The sequence below is a fragment of the Pleuronectes platessa genome, chromosome 21 (assembly GCF_947347685.1).
Source record: "Pleuronectes platessa chromosome 21, fPlePla1.1, whole genome shotgun sequence".
In the NCBI taxonomy this organism is placed as follows: Eukaryota; Metazoa; Chordata; class Actinopteri; order Pleuronectiformes; family Pleuronectidae; genus Pleuronectes; species Pleuronectes platessa.
This window is the reverse complement of record NC_070646.1, coordinates 11,901,985-11,922,448: the sequence shown is the minus strand read 5'-3', so window position 1 is coordinate 11,922,448 and position 20,464 is coordinate 11,901,985. Positions and strand designations below refer to the sequence as shown.

At 42.0% G+C, this 20,464-nt stretch overlaps 2 protein-coding genes across 2 annotated transcripts; both read right to left on the bottom strand.

Annotated features, from left to right (window-relative positions):
• Positions 1 to 8,641: 8,641 nt before the first annotated feature.
• On the bottom strand, positions 8,642 to 11,452 carry msrb1b (methionine sulfoxide reductase B1b). Its single transcript, XM_053414193.1, has 3 exons — positions 11,308 to 11,452; positions 10,475 to 10,617; positions 8,642 to 8,773 (listed from the first exon to the last, which is right to left on the bottom strand). The coding sequence occupies exons 1-3, from the start codon at positions 11,360 to 11,362 to the stop codon at positions 8,642 to 8,644; spliced, it is 330 nt and encodes a 109-aa protein (XP_053270168.1). The 5' UTR covers positions 11,363 to 11,452.
• Positions 11,453 to 12,106: 654 nt separating this feature from the next.
• Positions 12,107 to 13,587, bottom strand: neurl2 (neuralized E3 ubiquitin protein ligase 2). Its single transcript, XM_053414283.1, has 2 exons — positions 12,745 to 13,587; positions 12,107 to 12,222 (listed from the first exon to the last, which is right to left on the bottom strand). Exons 1-2 carry the CDS (start codon positions 13,517 to 13,519, stop codon positions 12,107 to 12,109), a joined length of 891 nt encoding a protein of 296 aa, XP_053270258.1. The 5' UTR covers positions 13,520 to 13,587.
• Between the last annotated feature and the right edge of the window lie 6,877 nt (positions 13,588 to 20,464).

The window sequence follows — 20,464 nt, the reverse complement described above, 5'->3', positions numbered from 1 at the left end:
GAGCAAATGTTGCAATATTCTTTTGAACTTGAGGAAATATGACTCTTTAAAGCTGCTGGCAGTTTTATAGTAGTTTTTTTAAGTGCATATCTAGGATTTGTTTTCATTCTTTCAAAATGTATCTTCAGTATCAGTAGAGTGATTCCATTAACATTGAAGGTGTTGAGGTGTCAACTTTCAGACCTGCACTGAAGTCCAGACATTCTCCCGAAATTGTCTGGAGGGGCTGATTGTGAAAACTCCATTATGCCAGTCAGTCACATCTGACATTTTCCAGAACTTTTCCCGCCAGAGTCCCTCAGTAAAATGTGAGAATGCAGTGGGTAAAGAAGTTCACAATGACGTTTCTAACACAGATGCAAAATGGGAATAAAACTACAATAATACAAATATGTTAGGATAAAAAAGCCACATGTTCGAGATGCCAACAAGAAAGTCAACTTAGAAAGACAACGGGATACAAAAACACCTTTTGTGTTCAACTCTTCTTTGTGGTGATGTTATGAAATAGTTGATATAAGACCAGCACGTTACTGAGTCTGAGCCATTGTTGGACATGAAGAGAAGCTCTAAGTCAGTGAAGTCCCTTGTTGCTTTCTAACTGGCATCCCGTCTGGAGCTGAGAGGTGTCGATACGTCCTGTCTGTGCTGCCTGTCCGTTGACTTATTGAGCAGCAGCTCAATGCTCTGGATCTCCCAGTATGATGCATGGTGATACGTACGTGGTGTCCGCGGGGACCCGAGAGGAGCCGCTGACACTGGGGACACAGCGGGCCCTGGTGAGCTGGGAGCTGCAGTCGGCAGGCACCACATGTCAGGGCATCAAGATGGATGACGGAGATTTGCTCTGTGTCCAGAGGATGGAGCATAATTTAGCCCAGATGCTGAATAACTCTGGTCCAAGTGACTGACTGGTTATAGTGGCCTGCGGGCTGATGCAGTTTGCAGCCACTTTATGATTTAACCTCACGAATCGTCACGCACCAGGGATGACTCACAGGACAGCCTTTGTCTTTTCTCACTCAGACAGTTTGAAATATTCATACAAAATTAAGTGTGAACAGGTTTACTTTCCTTAACTCAGGGCTGCCGCTGCCAGGACACTGTAAACACCTACTGCTGAGTGATCTTCAAGTAAGGGGTAATTTCTCATCTCTACTACTGCGTTAACTTACTTATCTCAACAGTTGTCAGGGAAAGTAACAGGGGTTATGTAGAGTTAATCTTTAATAGCCTCACAACATAAAGAATCAAATTCTTTGTCTTTTTGCACTTGGAGCAAAGGGCCTCTGGTCTGAATGGAACCATGACACTGCAGTGATGTCCTCTTGAATTAACCGTTTGGCCGCAAGGGTCATTTTTGGCCCCATGACTCATACAGAGACCAGACTCTGCTGGATTTTTTTAATCAGATTTTCTAAATGAATTCTCAGACTTCATAAATGTGCAGTATCCAATCGACGAAATAACCATTTCAAGCTCTCAAACTTGACATCATAGGGACTGATCAAATAAACAATTGATCAAGCAAATGAAAAGACCACTTGAAAAAGTATTCTTTGTGTACTCAGCAGTGGAACCAACACCACTGTTGATGGTGCTTCTATCAGGTTTCACCTTTTCACAATGTTCAATTCCTAGATAGCTAGAGAATGGTGCTTCACTGTCCCATAACCAAACTACTATCTGTGTGCTTGCCTTTCTGGTGTTTGTGTGTGTTCTGGCACGGCAGGCGGCTCTAATATGCCCTAATAACTATGATGTCATCCCCAGTGATGACTGATGGGATAGTTTTGCATAATGATCTTATCTGATCTGGAGCGTACAAGCTGAAACCGATTACAAACCATAAAACGTCAAAAGTCTTCTATTTGATAATACCCATTCATCCATTTTGGGAGAGAAATGGTTCAGCAGGAGCTTTCCCCACTAAAATAATATTTATCGAGTCTAAAATACCGTTTGTTTTGTAGACATAAACATTTTCTTTTATGAAACCCATTAACTCGGTAACGGATTTCTGCCATAGGCGTTCAAATTTAATGGAAGATTGACCTCTTCAGCCCCAAAAAAGAAATATGAGGGTCCCTCTCGTGAGTCAAGGCCAAATAAAAACCCTCTCATGACCTTTCCCTTCTCCTGAATACCTCTTCCTTTTATAATACTGTGTAGATAAGACATAATTGAGCTCTCCCATGCCCGTACAGAGATTCTTCTCCCACTGAATCAAACATTAACCTTGTCTCGAAAACGTCTGGGTCAGCAGGTTAACGCAGCGTCTGTGCGACTCAACACTGAACTGTCTGCTCTTTGTGGAAGATTCACCATTAACCTAAAGTCCGGTAGTAAAGAAAAAACGTGTCCTGGGTTCACGATGAGAAAGCTTTTCTTTTTCAGAGGCCTCTTTCAAATGTCTCATGAATGCGTCGTGTAACGTCTGTGACGAGACGATGGATTAATGTTGAAGTAGCCGTCTGGTAGTTGAGCCAGAAATGCCAAGAGGAAATACTGTTAAGTGTTCAAACCAGTTTGGTAGTTCACATATTTGCGGTCGAGACACATGCCCGTCTGCTGTTGCCAAATCACTCTTTTCAATTCGGGTTTCCTGGGAGGTAGAATTGTGACGTGTTGACAGGACGATTATTATAAGTTGCCCGTGTTCATCACCAGCCATCGCCTAGAGGGAAACATTCCAGCAAGACGTTCAAGCAAAATGTCTCCTGGCATAACTTTCTTTTTACTTGGACGACTGTAAAAATGTAGTGTTGTGTTTAGTCAAAGAAGTGATAAAAGGGAGAAAAGTGAAAATACGGCAACAAAACAAAAGACAACATCAATAAGAAGGTTTCAATCTCTAAGTGTAGACATCATAAACTTAAAGATTGGTAGACATTAGTAGTAGTATGGATACTGAAGAAGAAACATGTGGAATCTGGCTGAAAGAAAGAGAAACATAACAAATACACTGCCTCACTGTGTGTATGCTGCTACCACAGCTAACATCTGTATCATTCACTGTAAAGATGAGATGAACAGATGATGAACCAAATTGTCCAGAATAAACTAGCACTCCAACAAACATCAGTGTGATTGAACACTGCCTAAAATGACAGAAACAATGTTCAAGGAAGGTTTATTTGATTAGTTTGCTCCATGTCCCTCCACTAACATGCTTGGAGTGGGGTCTATTGGCTTCACTGCAGCCAGCCTCCAGGGTGTAATAGTTTGTTCTAACCACTGGAGACCGGAATGAAGATAATGAGATGACTTCTTTATTGCGTGCTTCAGCTCCAAAATACAGGAGCATCAAGTGCGTTTCCGGACGCCTCACATTGAACACCTTGTGTAACACTCCGTGACTGTTGAGAACTCGAAACAGTGTTAGTGCGCGGCACTATATCCTACATCCTCCTTTCTTAACATGGAGATAAACTTCATCATTTTAACTGCTATACAATCTCAAATGAAATTAAACTGATGCACTAATGAACTCATATCAACACAAAGTTTGTTGTTCTAATAGGATTACATCAACAAAACTGACTAAATGACATCTATCTGTTTTTTTTTGTATCTCTCTGTAAGAAGAACACAATAAGTAACTAAGCATATCATAAGAGAATATTTCAGATGTTCAAGCATTTCACTTTTTCAAGTAGACCTCATTACTTACTGTAAACAGTTTACCATTTCAACACTGAACATTTCACAACTTAAATCATTTTACATTCCCTTTTTTTTTTTTTTTTTTCTCTCTGAAGAAGAAGCTACAGCTAACGTATCGGGACGGAGACTAGCGGTGAGAGAAAAGCTAACAGCTAACTGAAAATGGAACAGTTTAAGCTACCTTCGCCGTTGGTGTTAGCCGGCAACTTGGGAGAAAATTGGAGACGATGGAAACAGCGCTTCCAAATATATATGACCGCGAGAAAAATACAGTGTTTGAACGATACCAGTTTTGGGCGCATCCTATAGCTGAGGACATAACAATTGAAAAGCATGTAACTGAACTGAAGAAGAAAAGTAAAGACTGTGAATTTGGCGCCTCGGAGAATGACATGATCAGAGACAAGATTGTGTTCAGCCTGAGCGATCAGCGCTTAAAGGAGAGACTTTTGAGAGAGCCTAATCTCACGTTGGAGAGAGCGATAGACACGTGTCGCGCTGCAGAGACCGCGAAGGCTCAGATACAGGCTATGGGTGCATCCAGAAACGAGACAGCGGTGCACGTGCTACACGAACGTAAAGCATGGGACAAGCAAACACTGAATAAAGTGAAACCTTCAGCAACATGCATGCAAAGCAAAGGACCGAGCACAATATGCCGAAATTGTGGGAAGTCACACCAACCATGCCAATGTCCTGCATATGCAGCAACATGCAACAAATGTGGAAAGCAGAACCATTATGCAAGAATGTGCAGGACAGGTCAGACACAGACACGGAAAACAGTGCACGAAATAGACACAGAATTAGACGGACTGTTTATTGGCACAGTGGGACTTGACCAACTACAATCCAGAAGAGACAAGTCCTGGTTTTCAAGCATAACAGTGGACAACATGCCTGTCCAGTTTAAACTGGATACAGGAGCAGAGGCAAATGGCCTACCACTTAAGGTATTCAACTCCATGGCGAGGAAGACCAGACGGGAGAAGAGTGGAAAGTTTTCTCTGAAACCAACGAAAACAGTGCTGATAGCGTATGGAGGGACGAGGATGGAGCCTGAAGGGACGCCTCACATTGAACACCTTGTGTAACACTCCGCGACTGTTGAGAACCCGAAACAGTGTTAGTGCGCGGCACTATATCCTACACAGGGGGAGATCAAGGCACTTTGGCTTTACCTTTTGGGAGCAGAAGTGTCGTCCATCTTTATAGAGTCTATGATCTGTGCAGTTGATACATTAGGAGTTTGGGGCAAACAGACAAATATTTACCTTGTCAATTTTGCACACACAATAAAGGTAGGGTTTATGTCCAAATACCATTTATAAATAATGATACAACCCAAACTAAGACGGTTACATGTCCAAAGTTTATCTACACCAGACTATAAGTATTGTTATATACAGAGCCTTAACTTTCATGAACCAGTATGATGAAATACTTCAGGTGATCAATATCACGTTCTAACAAATATTTGTGTAGACTTACAGGTGCATATTTGTGATGTCACCACTCGCACCATTTCTACTTTTGCAGGTTTCCCAGTGCAAAACTCTTTTTGTAATATTACGACTTTATTCTCATAAAATTACAACTTCTTAATATCACGACATTAGTCTTGAAGTCTCAGATTCGTAATAGACATAACATTAAGCAGCCTTTTGGAAAAGTGAAGGACCGAAAAAGAAGCAGGTTAAGTCTGAGAACCCGGTTAAAAACACCAGGTAAACTTGATGTGGATATAAATAACAGGTTGAGCCACAGTCAGAACCTCAAAAGTGAATGATCACGTGAATGCATCAGACGTCACAGACTGACAGTACAGGATGAACCGGAGGTGTGTGTTTTTCTCTTTAATAACAGACTCTGTTATGTAATGTGACAAACCCATCCTCCCCTGCCCGTGTTTGATTCCTGCTCGTCTGCCAGAGCCGCTCCCGTACAGTACGCCGGGCTGCGCTCGACACAACCGCTGCCAAGCTGCGGGTTCGGCTACGAGCGGGACCACCTATGCTAAAAATGCCGGCACACACACGGCACAGTGAGGGAGCCGGGGCAGCAACAACAACCACAAAATTGACTCCGCTATGTTAAAAGAATAAACCTCGGAGCGTTGTGCCTGCCAAGAAAACATGAGAGGAAATTTACTCAGCCATAACAACCTCAACGCAAGGTCAGGCCGCCTCTGCCACACTGAGGCCTCAACTCTCGTTTCGATACCTTTTGGCAGCGTGCACGAGTGGGTCGGTGCTGCAGGATGTTCAAATTGTCAATGCGGGGAGTTCAGCGACATTTGCCCATGTTGTGATGACCTCTGGTAATTGTACGCTAGTAGAAGTGATGTTTTGAAAGGAAATAGGCTTTCGAACTTAACTTGTCTGTGGTCGAGACCAATAAAATGGAGTAGACAGCGTGTTTTTCTGTGTGTTTTGGAGGAAAGCGAGACAGAATATCCCGTGATAACATGAAGTGGAAGGAGTCCAACTTTTTAGGGCAGCGTGTGGACTGGCACCCTTTTTTCCCTGTTTGTGTGTGTGTAAAACCTTTGTTATCGTGCCCCTCAGTCTCTCACCAGGCGCCCAGGCTGCTTCTTTCAACCTCAGGGTCCCTGCCAGCCCCTGGAGCCCACAGAGCATGGCACGCAGCTGGGCTCCAGGGATGAGCCTGAGCCCCTATAAGCTCCTGCAGCATCTACAACTGATGCATGATGACAAACACACACAATTTAAATTCATATTTCCACACAAGCAGTCAAAACATGCAGATACACCAGAACAGACACAATCACATTCTCTCTACAGTTGACTGCTCACTGAACCAGTTAACCAGGGGAACCTGCACTTCGTTAGAGGAGTGAGTGATGTAAAAGAATGACAGCTCCATCTAGAGGTCAATCAAGGAAGCATCGGTTTCTCCACTGAAAAACCACAAGCTCAAGAATCTCTTACAGATGATCGATGACAATTTCAACAACTTATTATTGCTATATCACATTTCGTCTTTTAACTAAGTACTACTGCTGCAGCTTAAATTAAATTCAGTCAATCTGAAGGATTACACAAAAACTACTGGATTATTATGAAACTTGGTGTTATGATGCAAAGTAGATTCGGCAAGAACCCTTTTTGGTTCAGATCTAGATCAGTGCTAGGATTTTCAATTTTAGTAAATTTCTCAAGAGCGATTTGAATTGATGGTGGTGGATTTCGATTCTACTTTAAATGAACTTACAGTAAAAACTATACAAAACAAAGCGGACAAGTATCAAACTATAATTTATTTGGTTTGTTCTGTCGGTATGGAGGTTGAATCAAACAATGTCATTTATTCAACTTTTGACTTAGATGGGAGTTTTTCAGAGAAACAGTTTCTGAGTGACAGATAATTTTGAATTTCTGCTCAGGTGAAGCATCTTTAAAAGTAAAGAAGTTTACAGTACATGTGATAAAAGTACATTATTCATTCAGTGGGTTAACATTTTCTTTGCCACTGCGTAATTTCAAAATAAACATAGAAAACAGAAACCAAAAGTACAGACTAATTAGAAATGTCATCAGTGCATAGATAATGTGTGTTCTTACTTTTGAGGAGTAAATGATACAATTTGAAATTCATGAAAATCATGGCAGCAATGACTGGTTTATGGAAAAGTAAAAGCTGATGAAAAAACAAATTTCTTGCTACAATGACATTCACCTATAATACATGTCATCAGCGGTGACATCATCATAATATTCAATGAGTTAAATGTGTATTTAAAAACGAGGTATTCAGAGAGTGTGGCATATGTGAAGTGAAGGATTAATGCAGCGTTGTGTCCTGGTCCCCGTGTCAGAGACTGGTCAAAGATTCTTCAGCAGACAGGACGTCCCTCTCGGGCCTTTCTCCCGTCCGCGTCACCCACTGACCCGACACGTTCACGTCGTCCAGGACCGAGCAGCAGATTCAGCAGCTTTGGTTAAACTGGACCTCTCGCTCTTTACTGTTTGTCTTTGCCTGAGGTCGAGACAACAGTGGAATTATCACACATATTATTATTTTATTATTATTATTATTATTAGATGAGAAGTCAGAAAGATTCGAATTTATAATCACAGAAAACACTTCAGACAGATTATGTAAATACTAGAAACATTATTTTTAGGGCAGTAGCAGAACAGTTCATTTAACAAGAGGAGGAAGAGATGAAGATGAAGATCGACAGGAAAAAGCTGAAGGAGGAGGAGGAGGACAGGAAGCAGAAAAAGAAAGAAGCTGAGAAGAGGGAGAAGGAGAAGAAGATGGGGAAAATGACGCAATAGTAGATAGGGGACAGAGAATAAGGAGACCACGGAAAAAAAGATGAAAGTGGATAAAAAGATGAAGGAGAAAATAAAGAAGAAGGAAAGGAAGACGGAGAAACATGGAGAAGGAGAAGAAGAAAAACAACAACAAAACTGTGACTCAGACATTTTTACATCAGTCATAATAATCTACAATAAATAATGTACAATAATATAATAAAGTGAATGATGAGTATTTTCTTTTAATATTTGAATATAAACATACTTCACAGGATACATTAGCCTGTTTCAAGGCCTATTCCACTTTACTGCTGTGAACCTCAGCACAACAGAGGTGAATGGAATTTCATTGTGTTTGCTGCACTAAGAAACACGCCCCCTCCAAACCACCGCCTCTCGTGAGAAGTGCGCCCTGCTTGCCCGAGAGCTTCCACAGATCTCGCCGTGGACACGTCTCATTATTTTCTACTTTTGTCTGAAAATAGTTCCCAATTAAAATAGTTGACAGTGAGGTTTGTGTGGTTCGTGCCCAGTTTCCCGGAACAGCGTTACACTGACAGGCAGCGTTTTTATGATCTGATGGAAGTGACTTTATTTAGCCTGTGGTGTCTGCGGCAATTTTAAAATCAAATTGTTATGAAACAACGGCTAGAGTCTGAAACATTTCACTCACGTCTGTGGTTATTTATTTATTTATTCTTACCTTTGCCGGGGACAAACTTGAGCGAGTGGCTGAATATTCAAAAGCGCGACACTCCCTCCTCTGGACCGTCGTTCACAAACTCATGGCCCAGCCCGTTACCACACTTGCCGCACAGGACCTGGGCACACGACAAAAACATTACAAATTCAACTTGATGTTGTAGCACGTGTTGGAGGCCTGACCTGAGTGGCCTTTAAAACTCCTGTGAGACAGACTCAGAAGCTGCTTTCAGACCATTCTCCACCATTCTCCAGTGGGTCTGTGTCAATTATTTTAGGATGAAAAAGTGGTGCCAACGACAATAACAACAATGTCAGGGGAGGTTCTGGTGATAAAGGACAACACCGAATTTCCCGCTGAATGGTCCATGTGGGAAAAGGCCTCTGGAGAAAGTCAGTTCAAAAAAAGTGGTACGATATTTTGCGAAATAACAAAAATATGTAGAAGGCAAAGGGGAGAAAACAACAGTTAATTTAAGAAAACGCACCACAATAAAGAAACTTAAGTTGATGCACATGGCTACATATCGATGTTCTTCTCCCTAATACATTTTAAAGGTAACTACTTATATAGCCCCTTCCATCAGCAGGAGCCAGACCGGATAGCCACGCCTCTCCTGGAGACCCTACATATCTGTGCACTGTGCCACTTGCCACCAACCTTAGATTTGGCAGCTTCACTGAACCCTAACCCTAACACATCTCCCCTCACACATCGTGGCTCCTAGTGACACCACTGCAGATATCACCAATGGTATGAATACAGGAAGTGTTTGGCCACTCCCTCCCTTAGCTCCTGCAGCACATGGTGGTAAGAGGTGAGTATCTTAGATGGTGCAGCCATGATGTGTTTTTTGTTTATTCCACCTTATGTTGATGCAGTACCCGTAACCAAGGCGACTCTTTTAAGTGATATATTATTCGAACACTGGGTGGCGCATTGTTAAAGGAAGTGAAAAGAGGTGAGCTCCAGGTGAGGAGGAGGGGGAGGCTTGTGGTTAAATTGTGTTGTCAATGCTGCCATTGGCCTTTTAAACGACTCTATGATTAATATATTATATTTATTGATTTGTTGTTGTCATGCACTGATTGGTGGCTGTACAACAAATTGCCAGTCTGTGATAATAAAGATTTCTTGACTTGTTCAGACACGTGTTCTGTGCTATAAGACAAACCAATCTGATGTATGTCTTTGAGTCCAGTGACCCATTTATTCACAAAACAAGTTCTTACACACCTCAGAGGCTCATATGTATTGCAACTGATTAGAAGACAATACACAAGAAAAAGAGATTTACTATTGTTAAACTGAACTAACTAAACCTAACTATACTCGTCTGGTTTTTATATATTGATTGTTAACTGTGACTTTACAGAATGCAAAACACAAACTAGTGCTTGTGTGTCTGCCAACTGCATCTTAAAGGGGATTCTATGGTTGAAACAAACATCTAAGAGGCACGGTTAAAGTCTCTTCATCATGGCTTCTGAAAAGGGGAACAAATTGTGTGTTTAGTCCAGCCCACTTAGTCTCACTGATTTCCATGGAATTGTATGGAGGACTGGGACATGACCCCACGACGGAAAATAATTCATAGATCTACGGATGAAAGAATCCGGCACGTTTAGGGGACTGATATCTATGAGTGTGAGCAATTTGCCGCAGCTTGATTGGATACAAGGGGACAGTCGGGCCTTGGCGGAGACATGAGGGCCTCTTCTAGTTATGGAAGTATTGATTATTGATCGTAATTGATGGTGCAGCTCTAAAACTGAGATGGAACAGTCCTTTAAAGACGAGGTCGCTGCAGGCTCCTGACCTTGAAGGCTGTGAGCGACTCCATCATCTTGGTGACACTGTCCTCCCTGATGGTGTCGTTGAAAGCCGGCCAGGGAGACGAGTGGGGGAACTTGGAGCGACTGGAGAACAGGGGATGGTTACACTTGGAGCACACGTACATTCCTGCAGGGGCACATTTCTACTGTTAGATACTCAGTTTCAATTCTATATCATCCTGAGCTATAACAGCTTATTCACGCCTTCGTCTTCTCGTGCTGGCTCTTCTGTACCAATCGATGCTCACTGCTTTTTAACCAACCTCCCTCCTTCTACTTGTTAAATTTAAGTTTTAAGCATTGGTTATTAAAACATTTTTATAAAGAAGCCTTTAAATGCTTAATTTTTAACTGGTTTTGTGTTGCTAGTTTTTTTAATATTGTCTTTTATGTTACCTGTTATTTTTGTTGCCATGTTTTGTTCTTGTTTGTGTATTTTGTAACACAATTTGTAAAATAAGTCCCATAGAAATAAAGTTTTTGATTTAATTTTTTTTATACTTTTTTTTTAATAATTATTAACAGGTTTCTCAAGGCAGGATGTAACGTTACTGTTACATTTCAACGGGACGATTCATTTAAATCTGAGAAATATTAAATTAGGAAATAAAACACATTTCTTGTCCCTCCACATGACCTTCCTTTACACATATCATCTTACACAAGGCCTATATAAAATGTGTATAATTAAAGTAGTACAGGCCTTACACTAAAGCAATTAGTTCCCAGAATAAATGTGAAATGTCATTTTTACCCTGTGTAATCCAGACTAGAGGGAGGTTACGTCACTGCTGACTGAATCCCAGTCACTGCTCACCTGGTTTGAAATGATCCTTGTAGATCTCAGCACCAAAGAACCGACAGAAAGACATGTTGTCGTGTCTCTACACAGCAGATGAGTAGAAATGATTCTTTCTCTTTGCAGGAGGCAGCAGCAGCAGCAGCAGCAGCGATGGTTTCCTCCTCTCGTGCGATCTGATCCTGGTGGAGAATTAACGAGAACTCCGCCCCCCTGCTGTTACCTCAGATTAACGCTAGATGTCAGTATCGGACAACAACAACACATGTAGGTCAACGATGAAGACACCAGTAAGAGGAATGTGGTGGGAATCAGAGCATCAGTGTTAACATGGAGTGACGCAGGAACAGCAGGTATTTATCATTACGTTACTTATTTTATTCACCATCAAGATTTGTCTTATATCCGTTTCATTAGAGGGTTTAAAGTTTTTAATCTAAAATGAAAAGCAGAATATCTCAACATAGAAGATGCTGTATCTCATTTGCATTACAGAGCCTGTAGAGCCTAACTTTTCACTCTCATCATATAACCCATGTGACGGATCTATTTTGTCTGATTCTGTATAGTTTCTTGGAAAAGAGAAAATTATGATTTTTATTTTGTTTCCAAGGAGAAAGTTGATGCGTAAACACACAGACAATGAAAAAATACTTTTACTTTTATTTTAGTAAGCAGATGATATCAAATTAGGTCGGTTTTATCTGTGACGAGCATACATCAGCAGTATATCCATTGGAATGCACACTGGTTAGTATTCAAAATGAAAAATAAATTCCATATAAATATATTTCTGTCCATCGCAGGCCTTTATCCTTCATTCATACTTGCAGTAGTGCTTCAGCGCATCTGGCAGCGCGAGCCAGTCGATGGCCGTCCTGTGGATGATGTGCTTCTGGACGGCCTTCCTGCACAGCGTCTGCAGGGACGAGACTGGAAGACCAGAGAGGAGAGACAAGAGGAAGAGTGGATCAACAAAATAAAGGTAATGAAGAGAAATTTATTTTTAAACAGAGTCAAAGCATGTATTGACTATTGAGCATTATAGTTGTCGCACATAGCCCTAAGTGCCAGAGCCGTAGTTTGAAGTGAGGGTTAAAAAAGCATCACATGACTGAAAGCGACACAAAATGACAACAAAAAGAGACAAGGCGACCACAAAAGAGATGTAAAACTATTGCATAGAGACTCAAAACAACTGAAAGACATGTAAAACTACTGCATTGCGATACAAAGTGAGCACAAATAGGAACAGAACAACTACGGACTATGCTTCACAAACAACAACGATTACCACAATGTCATCCTAGTGAGTGTGTGGCTTTCTAGGAGCCTGAGATCTGAGTCATGTGCAAGATGCTCCTGAAGGGACACAACCTGTAGTCACTCTGTAGCTACCCAGGGTCCATTGACTCATATTCTGTCTGTGATTAAAGGAATCTTTGTGCCACTTACATCCATACTCCACCTGGACAATCCGGACACATTTGGTGGCAGCAAAGACGTCCACCACTGCGTAGAGGGGCTGGACGGTTGAGATCCCCTTTGCAGACGCTCCCATGTCCTCACCATTGATGACAATATGCATATCAGCCAGGTCCCTCCCTCTAGGCACATACATCACTCCTATTCTGCTGCGTCTGGCTGTTGGAGGCAACGCGTTGGTCTTGTACAAGTCATCCAAAATGTGGCTGAAGCGTCCGGGCCGGCTCCGACCGACCAGCTTGTCTCTTGGGATCCAAACATTTTCAATGTGCAAGTGAGAGTCGATAGAGAAAGTTTTTGTATTCGTGCTGTTGCCTCCAATTCCTTGAACTGGAGCTGGATCCTCAACCTCCCCCCTTCCGAGCCTCCGACCCCCTGCCAGTCCTCCCCCATCTGCCTCCTGGACCCCAGGATCCTCCTCCACGATCTTGTTGTGGTTGCGGGTGATGGCAAAGACCCAGCTGTCTCCCAGGTCCATCAGGTCCGGGATGGAGTATTCAGGTACCACCTCTAAGCTCATGGGATCCCTGGCTGTCAGGCCCACGCGGAGGTGGCCGCACCAGCCCAGCTCCTTCTCCTCGATCTCTATGAGAAAAATCTCCCCAGGCTTCAGGGGCTGCTTGCTGAAACACACCCCGTTGGCAAAGCTCTCCACCCGGCAGGCCTGTGTTTCCGACTGGTCCAGTCTGACGTTGGTACCATGGATGGGGTGGAATTCCAAGAACCGGTCGTGAAACTCCTCCATTTTTCAGTTAAGTTTTCCACCAATTCAAACAGTCGGTCGGTTGTAGAGAAAATAAACAACAAACTTCTATTTGAGTAGCTTTGAAAAGAACAAATAGAGTCAGACTTACAACAATCCTCCAATCAAACTGTCTTGCAGTGGTTTCGGACTTAGTGTCCAACACGTGGTCATTGTAGAGACACAACAACTTGCCCGGACGGACATTACCGGAGCCCTGCTCTGTCTATCTGTCAGCCACTCACAGAAGCTTCTGGTAGAGGGCTATTTTTGAACAGCCGCATATCTCAACAGATGGCAAACTAACTCTGACTGCACGTCTGTGTTTATACTTGTACTTCTATCTGTGTGAGGACCAGCATCAGTTATAGACCGTTCACAGGACATTCGAGAGGTCCTCACTACTTTAAAGGGCAGTAGGGGTAACAGGGGACACTCGGACAGTCCCTCATTAAAACCATAACGGTTAATTCCCACCATGAGAGGAATAGATAAATAAACTGAATAATTGAATAACACAGGTTCTTCAATGATAGATGTGTAATGTTATTATGAAAATTAATAATTAATAATGAGATCTTTAAAAATACTGACATATTATTCAAAGGCTAAAATAAATTTGCAACATAGATATTTAAGTATTCCTTACAGCTTAAATGGCACGATAAATTGTGGTAAAATGCATGCACACACGCACACACACACACACACACACACACACGCACACACACCCACACACACCAGACCAGCACAGAGATTGTGCTGGGGCTAGTGGGAGCAGTGAAGCCCCTCGGGCCTTGACAGTCTTTTCATTTCACCAATCCTTGTTCTATGTAATTATCATAATACCAGATGTTAGGGAGATATGTTAAAGAGCAGGCCTTTCATAGCTCTCCTCTAAACATAGTCCCTGCAAATACAGCCAGGGATTGAATTCCTATGCAAAGAAGCAATTAAAGTATTTACCAGGAGATATGTATGGAATCATAGCATAATAATGTGAAAAATAATGATTTATTAACAAGAACCTGTAAAGGCTCCTGCAGACTACAAAGGTTCATTAATTCAATAATTCACCCACCCATCCATCAGCATACTGGTGAGTATATAATGAGTGAATTTTCCTTTTTCTGTGAGCTTTCCCTTTAAGTACAGTACATTAGCCTATATGCCCTGACTTATTACATTAGCCAGTAGCTCATTCCTCAACTGGAGGCACTGGTAGCTTAGTCTTTTGTTCATAACCACTCATCTCCACACAAGAGAAGAAAAACCACCACATCTGGGACAGGAGCTGGGAGCTGGGAGGTGGGAGGTGCCTGTCTGATGTGACTGTGAGGACTGTGTTCTCACCACTGTGCAGGAGACGTGGAGGGAGGGAGGGAGGGAGGGTAGAGACTAAAAACGATAATACTTGTAATGTCTTAGATTAATATTACTAATGTTACACTAGTGGATGATAATCCCGTATTTTGGCACAGTTTCATGTTCACCTTTGATTACCTGTGTCTCCACTTCCTCCCGCTATCCAGAAATGAGGCCAAACTTTTCTGGATACAACCGCTGACATCTTGCGCATTTGGAGGCATAGTCTGTGTGATCAGGTGATGGAGGCGCATTACCTAGGTGCACTTTCAATGCTGGGCACCTGCAGAGTACTGGGAGCCAAAGCTGAAATCAATACCTTTCTTTTTGTATTTAAAGGTTAATTAAGGTTGACACATGATACTTATCCGCCTTCCTATTAGTTCACACCCCTTGTGAAAAAATCTCCAGCCGCAGTGGCATGCATGCATATAATGTCAAAGAGTGAGCTGCCATGGGTGTTGGGTTGCAAATGAAAAGATGAAAGCCACAGCATGGCAGTGAGGAGAGGAGGTTTCCTCTGACTGGGTGCAGCTGGCTCCTGCCTGCGATGCCTTCAGGTTCTGATCCACCAATCAGGAAAACACAGAACAGCGATGGGGACAAGCAAAGAGCGGGGCTGTTCTTTATCAATGGAATTGTGATTTACTGTAGGAGACTTCAGCCTTTGTAACACAAAATAAAAACTTATGTGCTGTACTCATCCAACAAATACACAGGTTGATGAACCCAGAACAGACGGTTGAAGGTGAACATGATGCTGATGATGGTTTGTCGGAACCAGATGTCTTGGTGTCTAGTGTTTATCTCTCTACCAGGACAATTTGATGCATCTCCTTTGAGTGTAAAAGTCTTGAATTCCTCTGGTGTCTTAAATCCCCAACATATCAATGTTCTCATTAAAGGGGACACGTAGAACCCCCTCATGTGCTCTGCAGCAGGTGGTTGATACGTTTGACTTTAAGTGGCAGCTGCTGTTGCCTCAGACCTTTATGGGACAGCAGCCCTATGATTAGTAGATGACTGCCACCCCAGACCTAATATGAATTATTCACAATAAATCATTCGCAATTCGACAACAACAGAGTGTCACACAGTGCTACATTTCTGTTTTAAAAAACAGTATTGGGGCCCTGAACCCCCTCACTATGATAGACACAAAGAAATTAGAATTTAAGCAATCTTCTTTAGATAATTACCATGATAAAACACAAACAGATATTAATAAAGAGAGACTGTTGGAGTAAAATGAAACGATAGGACTCTACGTTTACTGCGCTGTCCTCAATATTAACCGTCATTAGTTGGTGATGCATTCAGCCAATCAGGCTCTTCAGGAACACCTCCTCCAGTCGGTGATGGATGAGCTAAGTGTCTCTCACCTCAGCTGGGGCCTGCACCACAATTCTTCATATTGTCCTTGCTAGGACTCCCAGTGTGTCGTATGTAGGCCAAGATGGGGGGGAAGGACACATAGAGAAGAAAAGGACATTCATCATTATGCAGAAGTCCTTTTTTTCACAACTTCCCTCTGTGACCAGTAGAAGCTGGGTTGGTCCACTGCTTCAGTTGTGCATGGATGCGTCCAGAACAGAGAGTGTATACTTGTTCTCCACCATCGGGCTGAACTGCTTCCCTCAGCCGGTTTTGTACAATTAGACAGCATTCACACTCCGCGCATATTTGTGTGGGTTTGTGTGTGTGTGTGTGTGTGTGTGTGTGTGTGTGCGCGCATCTGTTGGGGCTGCAGGACTCTTAATCTGGATTACCAAGCAACGCAACGGCCATGCTTTTCATAATCAGTTGTGGTGAGCTGTGATTCTCGGCAGCGCATGACACATCTGGATGCAGGCAGCCGGTTTCAGGAGAGGGCTGTGTGTGTGTGTGTGACGTGAGAGAGAGAGAGAGGGGGAGAAAGGGATAGAGAGAGCAGAGAGACCACTCCACTGCTTGAGCGCACAGATGGAGAGGAGACTTGCAGGAGACCGTGCGCACCGAACATGTTTCGGGTAAGTAAACACAACTCCCCTTGTGTTCTTTGCAAAGCCTTGTTGGCACGGCTGTGGAGATTCCATCCAGAGGAGTGATAATGCATTTGAACTTCCGCTCTCATCCACTGTCACATCTGCATGTCAACATTTGTATTGTAAACATGACTCCTCCCGCACAGAGGAATGTGCTTGGATTACTTTCTAGAATTGCTGCGCCTGCTGCATTGTGTGAATTACTTCTGTATAGTGTGAGCCTCATTGTTTTGGGATTGCCTCACATACTTTTGAGAGGTGCAGCACTAAGTGCCTGTCAGATCACATCACTTCATGATGATGTAATTATGTGGCTTCCACTTCAGTCTTATCATTTCATCTGTTGCTTTTGTTATTCAGGCGTCAAGTTGTTTTAAAGATGACCTGGATTTGCCAGCTTCATGTCATGTGTCAGAACCCATATGTTTCATCAGTTATATAATGTAATATATACATATATGTGTGTGTGTAATTTTTCTGTTTCTATGTTTTTTAAGCACTTTGTCAACTTGTTTTTGAAAAGTGCTGTATATATAAAGTTTTGTTATTTATTATTATGTCAACAAATTGGTAATGTGTAGGATATTCTCTTATAAATGTTGTCGTTGTCCCTCAATAATACACAATTAATCAAATATTATATAAGTGCAAATATTTCCCATTCTAATTATGTTTATATCTTATCTGCTAATATTGAAATGGACCTATTTTGTCTTATGTTAAATTATATTAGATTATATTGTATAAATATACTGAAATAACTGATGCCCACATTACCAATACCTGAATGTTCATTTAGTTAGTAACATTTAAAAAGGTGCAAATGAGGATTGTTTAATTTTACAGCCGTAACTAGTTTGTAATTACAAAAGATTGGTTTAGCTTCAATATCTCCCACAGTATCCATTTTAAAAGTATTCACACATGGAATAATATCCTATTTACTTTATTAACTACATTTACAAAAGTGTGAATGGGGATTGTTCTATTAAACAGCCCACGTTTCCTACTACCTATATGTTGTAAGTATTGTGGGGGGGGGGGGGGGGGGGGGGATGTAGTTTCGTCTTCCATAGGTACTGCCAACAGTTGATATCCATTTTATAACCATTCAAACATAAAAAAGACCTGCGTGTGTTTCTCTGCTCTATTTTTTCAGAATTGTCATTTTGATTTGTCTTCCATATTCCCATTCATAAGAATAGGAACAGTGATTGTAGGGTCGCTCGGCAGCATTGTGGTGTTATAATAGCTGCAAATCAACACTGGGTCACGGAGATGAGCCAGCTTGGAAACGCACCCCACCAAATGTTGGTTTAGCCCATAATCCCTGCTGTGTGATTTGTCAGATTTCACAGTAAAACCCTGCATTAATGTTAATCTGAGATTGTTACTGTTCGTGTCTGATCAGAGGGTGGCACACAAACACTCACACTCACCAAAACACACACACACACACTCACACTGAGCCACAGACACGTCAGTACTGTCACTGATTGAGAATGTGAAGGACTGATCGAACACTCGAGCTCGGAGCAGATGCGTGCCGCTTCACGCCACAGTTGTCACATGATGTGTTTCACACGCAGCCTTATGGGACACTCATCAGCTCTCTTCTACTTGTTTCTCAGGAGCTCATGTGTGAGCATCCCATGCTGCTGCTTATAGGAACCTGACAACCATGCAAATATGCACTTAAATGATCATGATAAGCTGCATGAAGTGTTTTCACTTCATCTATCCTGCTCCTCCTTGTGTTTCCGCATTTATGTCCATGTTTAAACCCAGGCTTATATTGTTCAGTTTTTCTGTGCAGTTATCGCAACTGAATGTTTCTAACAACAACACGGCTAAACCCAAAGTCCAAAGGACAGAGTCAAGAGAGTCAGACGCAGATTCTCTCCAACATTTTAGGGATTTTAACAGGAAAGTCCCAGAGACTAAACTGCATTTCTGCATTAAAGTAAAAAAAAGCAGCTATCTTCACATTGTGCATACACAGTGACTGCTTAAGAGGTATTATCACACGCATGTATAACTTAGAGACTGATGGGACTATGTTTCTTGTGGTTCCCAGATGAACAGGTAACTCTAACTTTAGTTAATCCCCTAATTTCACAAATATTTAGTTTTCAGGAGAATATAAGAATTTGATGGATTGCCATGAAATGGAAGGATGAACCCTCATGATTAGTGATCATTAATGTCCTTACAGTTATTGGATGCTTGACTTTCAATTTGTCAATTATTACGCTTTATTAGCAATTGCTGACGGTCTCATCAACCCCAACTGTCCTCTGTGTTTAGTGCCAATTAGAACATTTTGGCATAGTTAACTAAGATGGTAAACACTTCACATCTACTAAACCTCAGCATGTCATCTATTTAGCTCAAAGCTTCACCGGGAGAAGAGCCAGTGAACAGCTCGCATGGATGTCGATTCATTTTTTTTTTTTAGAACTCTCCCTTGTGGCTCCATTTGGACCGGGCACTAGAGAGAGGGCTAAAAAAAATTCCCCTAAGAATTAGGACACCACTCTCTACGTCATCAGCTGCCAACCAACGTTATTACAGTGACATAACATAAACTAACAACCGATATCAGGCAACATTTTATCAGTGACACATCTGACGACTGCAGGACAAACGGGACAGATGGATCGGTTGATCAATACACATTTAGTCCAAGTGTTAACATTGGTTATTTCAATGTTACGTCAATCCTGTCCATAGAAACTTTTGCCCCGCACTGTAAACGTCATATGGGACACTGGAGTAACAAGCGGTCAACATTTTAATTTTCATGGCACCAGGTGTCATACGTGAAATTTGTGTCAAACCTATGTTCTAGTTACAAGGCTTCTCTATAGTTGTAGCACACAAGTCCATAAAAATAAACCTTAAAAGTTGGGTTCGTAAATTGTTTCTGCAACACTGTTGAAATCCTCTTCCTATCCTGATAGCCATTAATAAATAAAGTTTTCTGAAAAGAAGAGGAAAAACCTGCTTTCTGTGGCCTATCATAAGGAGTTTAATAGACCAATAATTTCATTCGGACTAAATAGAATGATTTGCTGACGTGCCTGTCTGTCACTAACCGACCTGCCTGCCTACGCTTGCACTGTGGATGATTGAAGTCTTCAGCCAATGAGATAAACATCTCTTGAGCCGAGACGATAGCCAGAAGTTAGTGAACGAGTCATGGAAAAGTCGGCTTCTAACAGTGGGTGTTCATGTGTTTTGGTGGCGTAGCTGAGAGGATGGGAGGAGTCATCAGTTGCATATTTTGTAAGTGTATGCTTAAGTTAATGCTTACCGACCCAAGCCATAACTGCTTGATTTCATCGCTTAATCTATCAATCCAATTGTCTAGCCCACACATCACAAATAGCCTCATAGGGTTTAACAACCTGTACAAGATTCAACATCCTCTGTGCCTAACCCTGAACCAGTGTGAGGAAAAAACTACAAGAAAAAGGGGGAAATCACAGAAGTCTCAGGGAGAGTGGCATGGGAGGGATCCTTCTCCCAGGAGATCTGTCCAGTGCCAATGAGGTTA

What these genes read in the sequence shown, in the direction of transcription:
- neurl2 (XM_053414283.1), bottom strand. Translation starts at nt 13,519, where the DNA reads ATGGAGGAGTTTCACGACCGGTTCTTGGAATTCCACCCCATCCATGGT. An exon ending in TGTCCAGGTGGAGTATGGAT is followed by an intron (nt 12,223 to 12,744) that starts GTAAGTGGCACA and finishes CTGGTCTTCCAG; the next exon opens with TCTCGTCCCTGCAGACGCTG.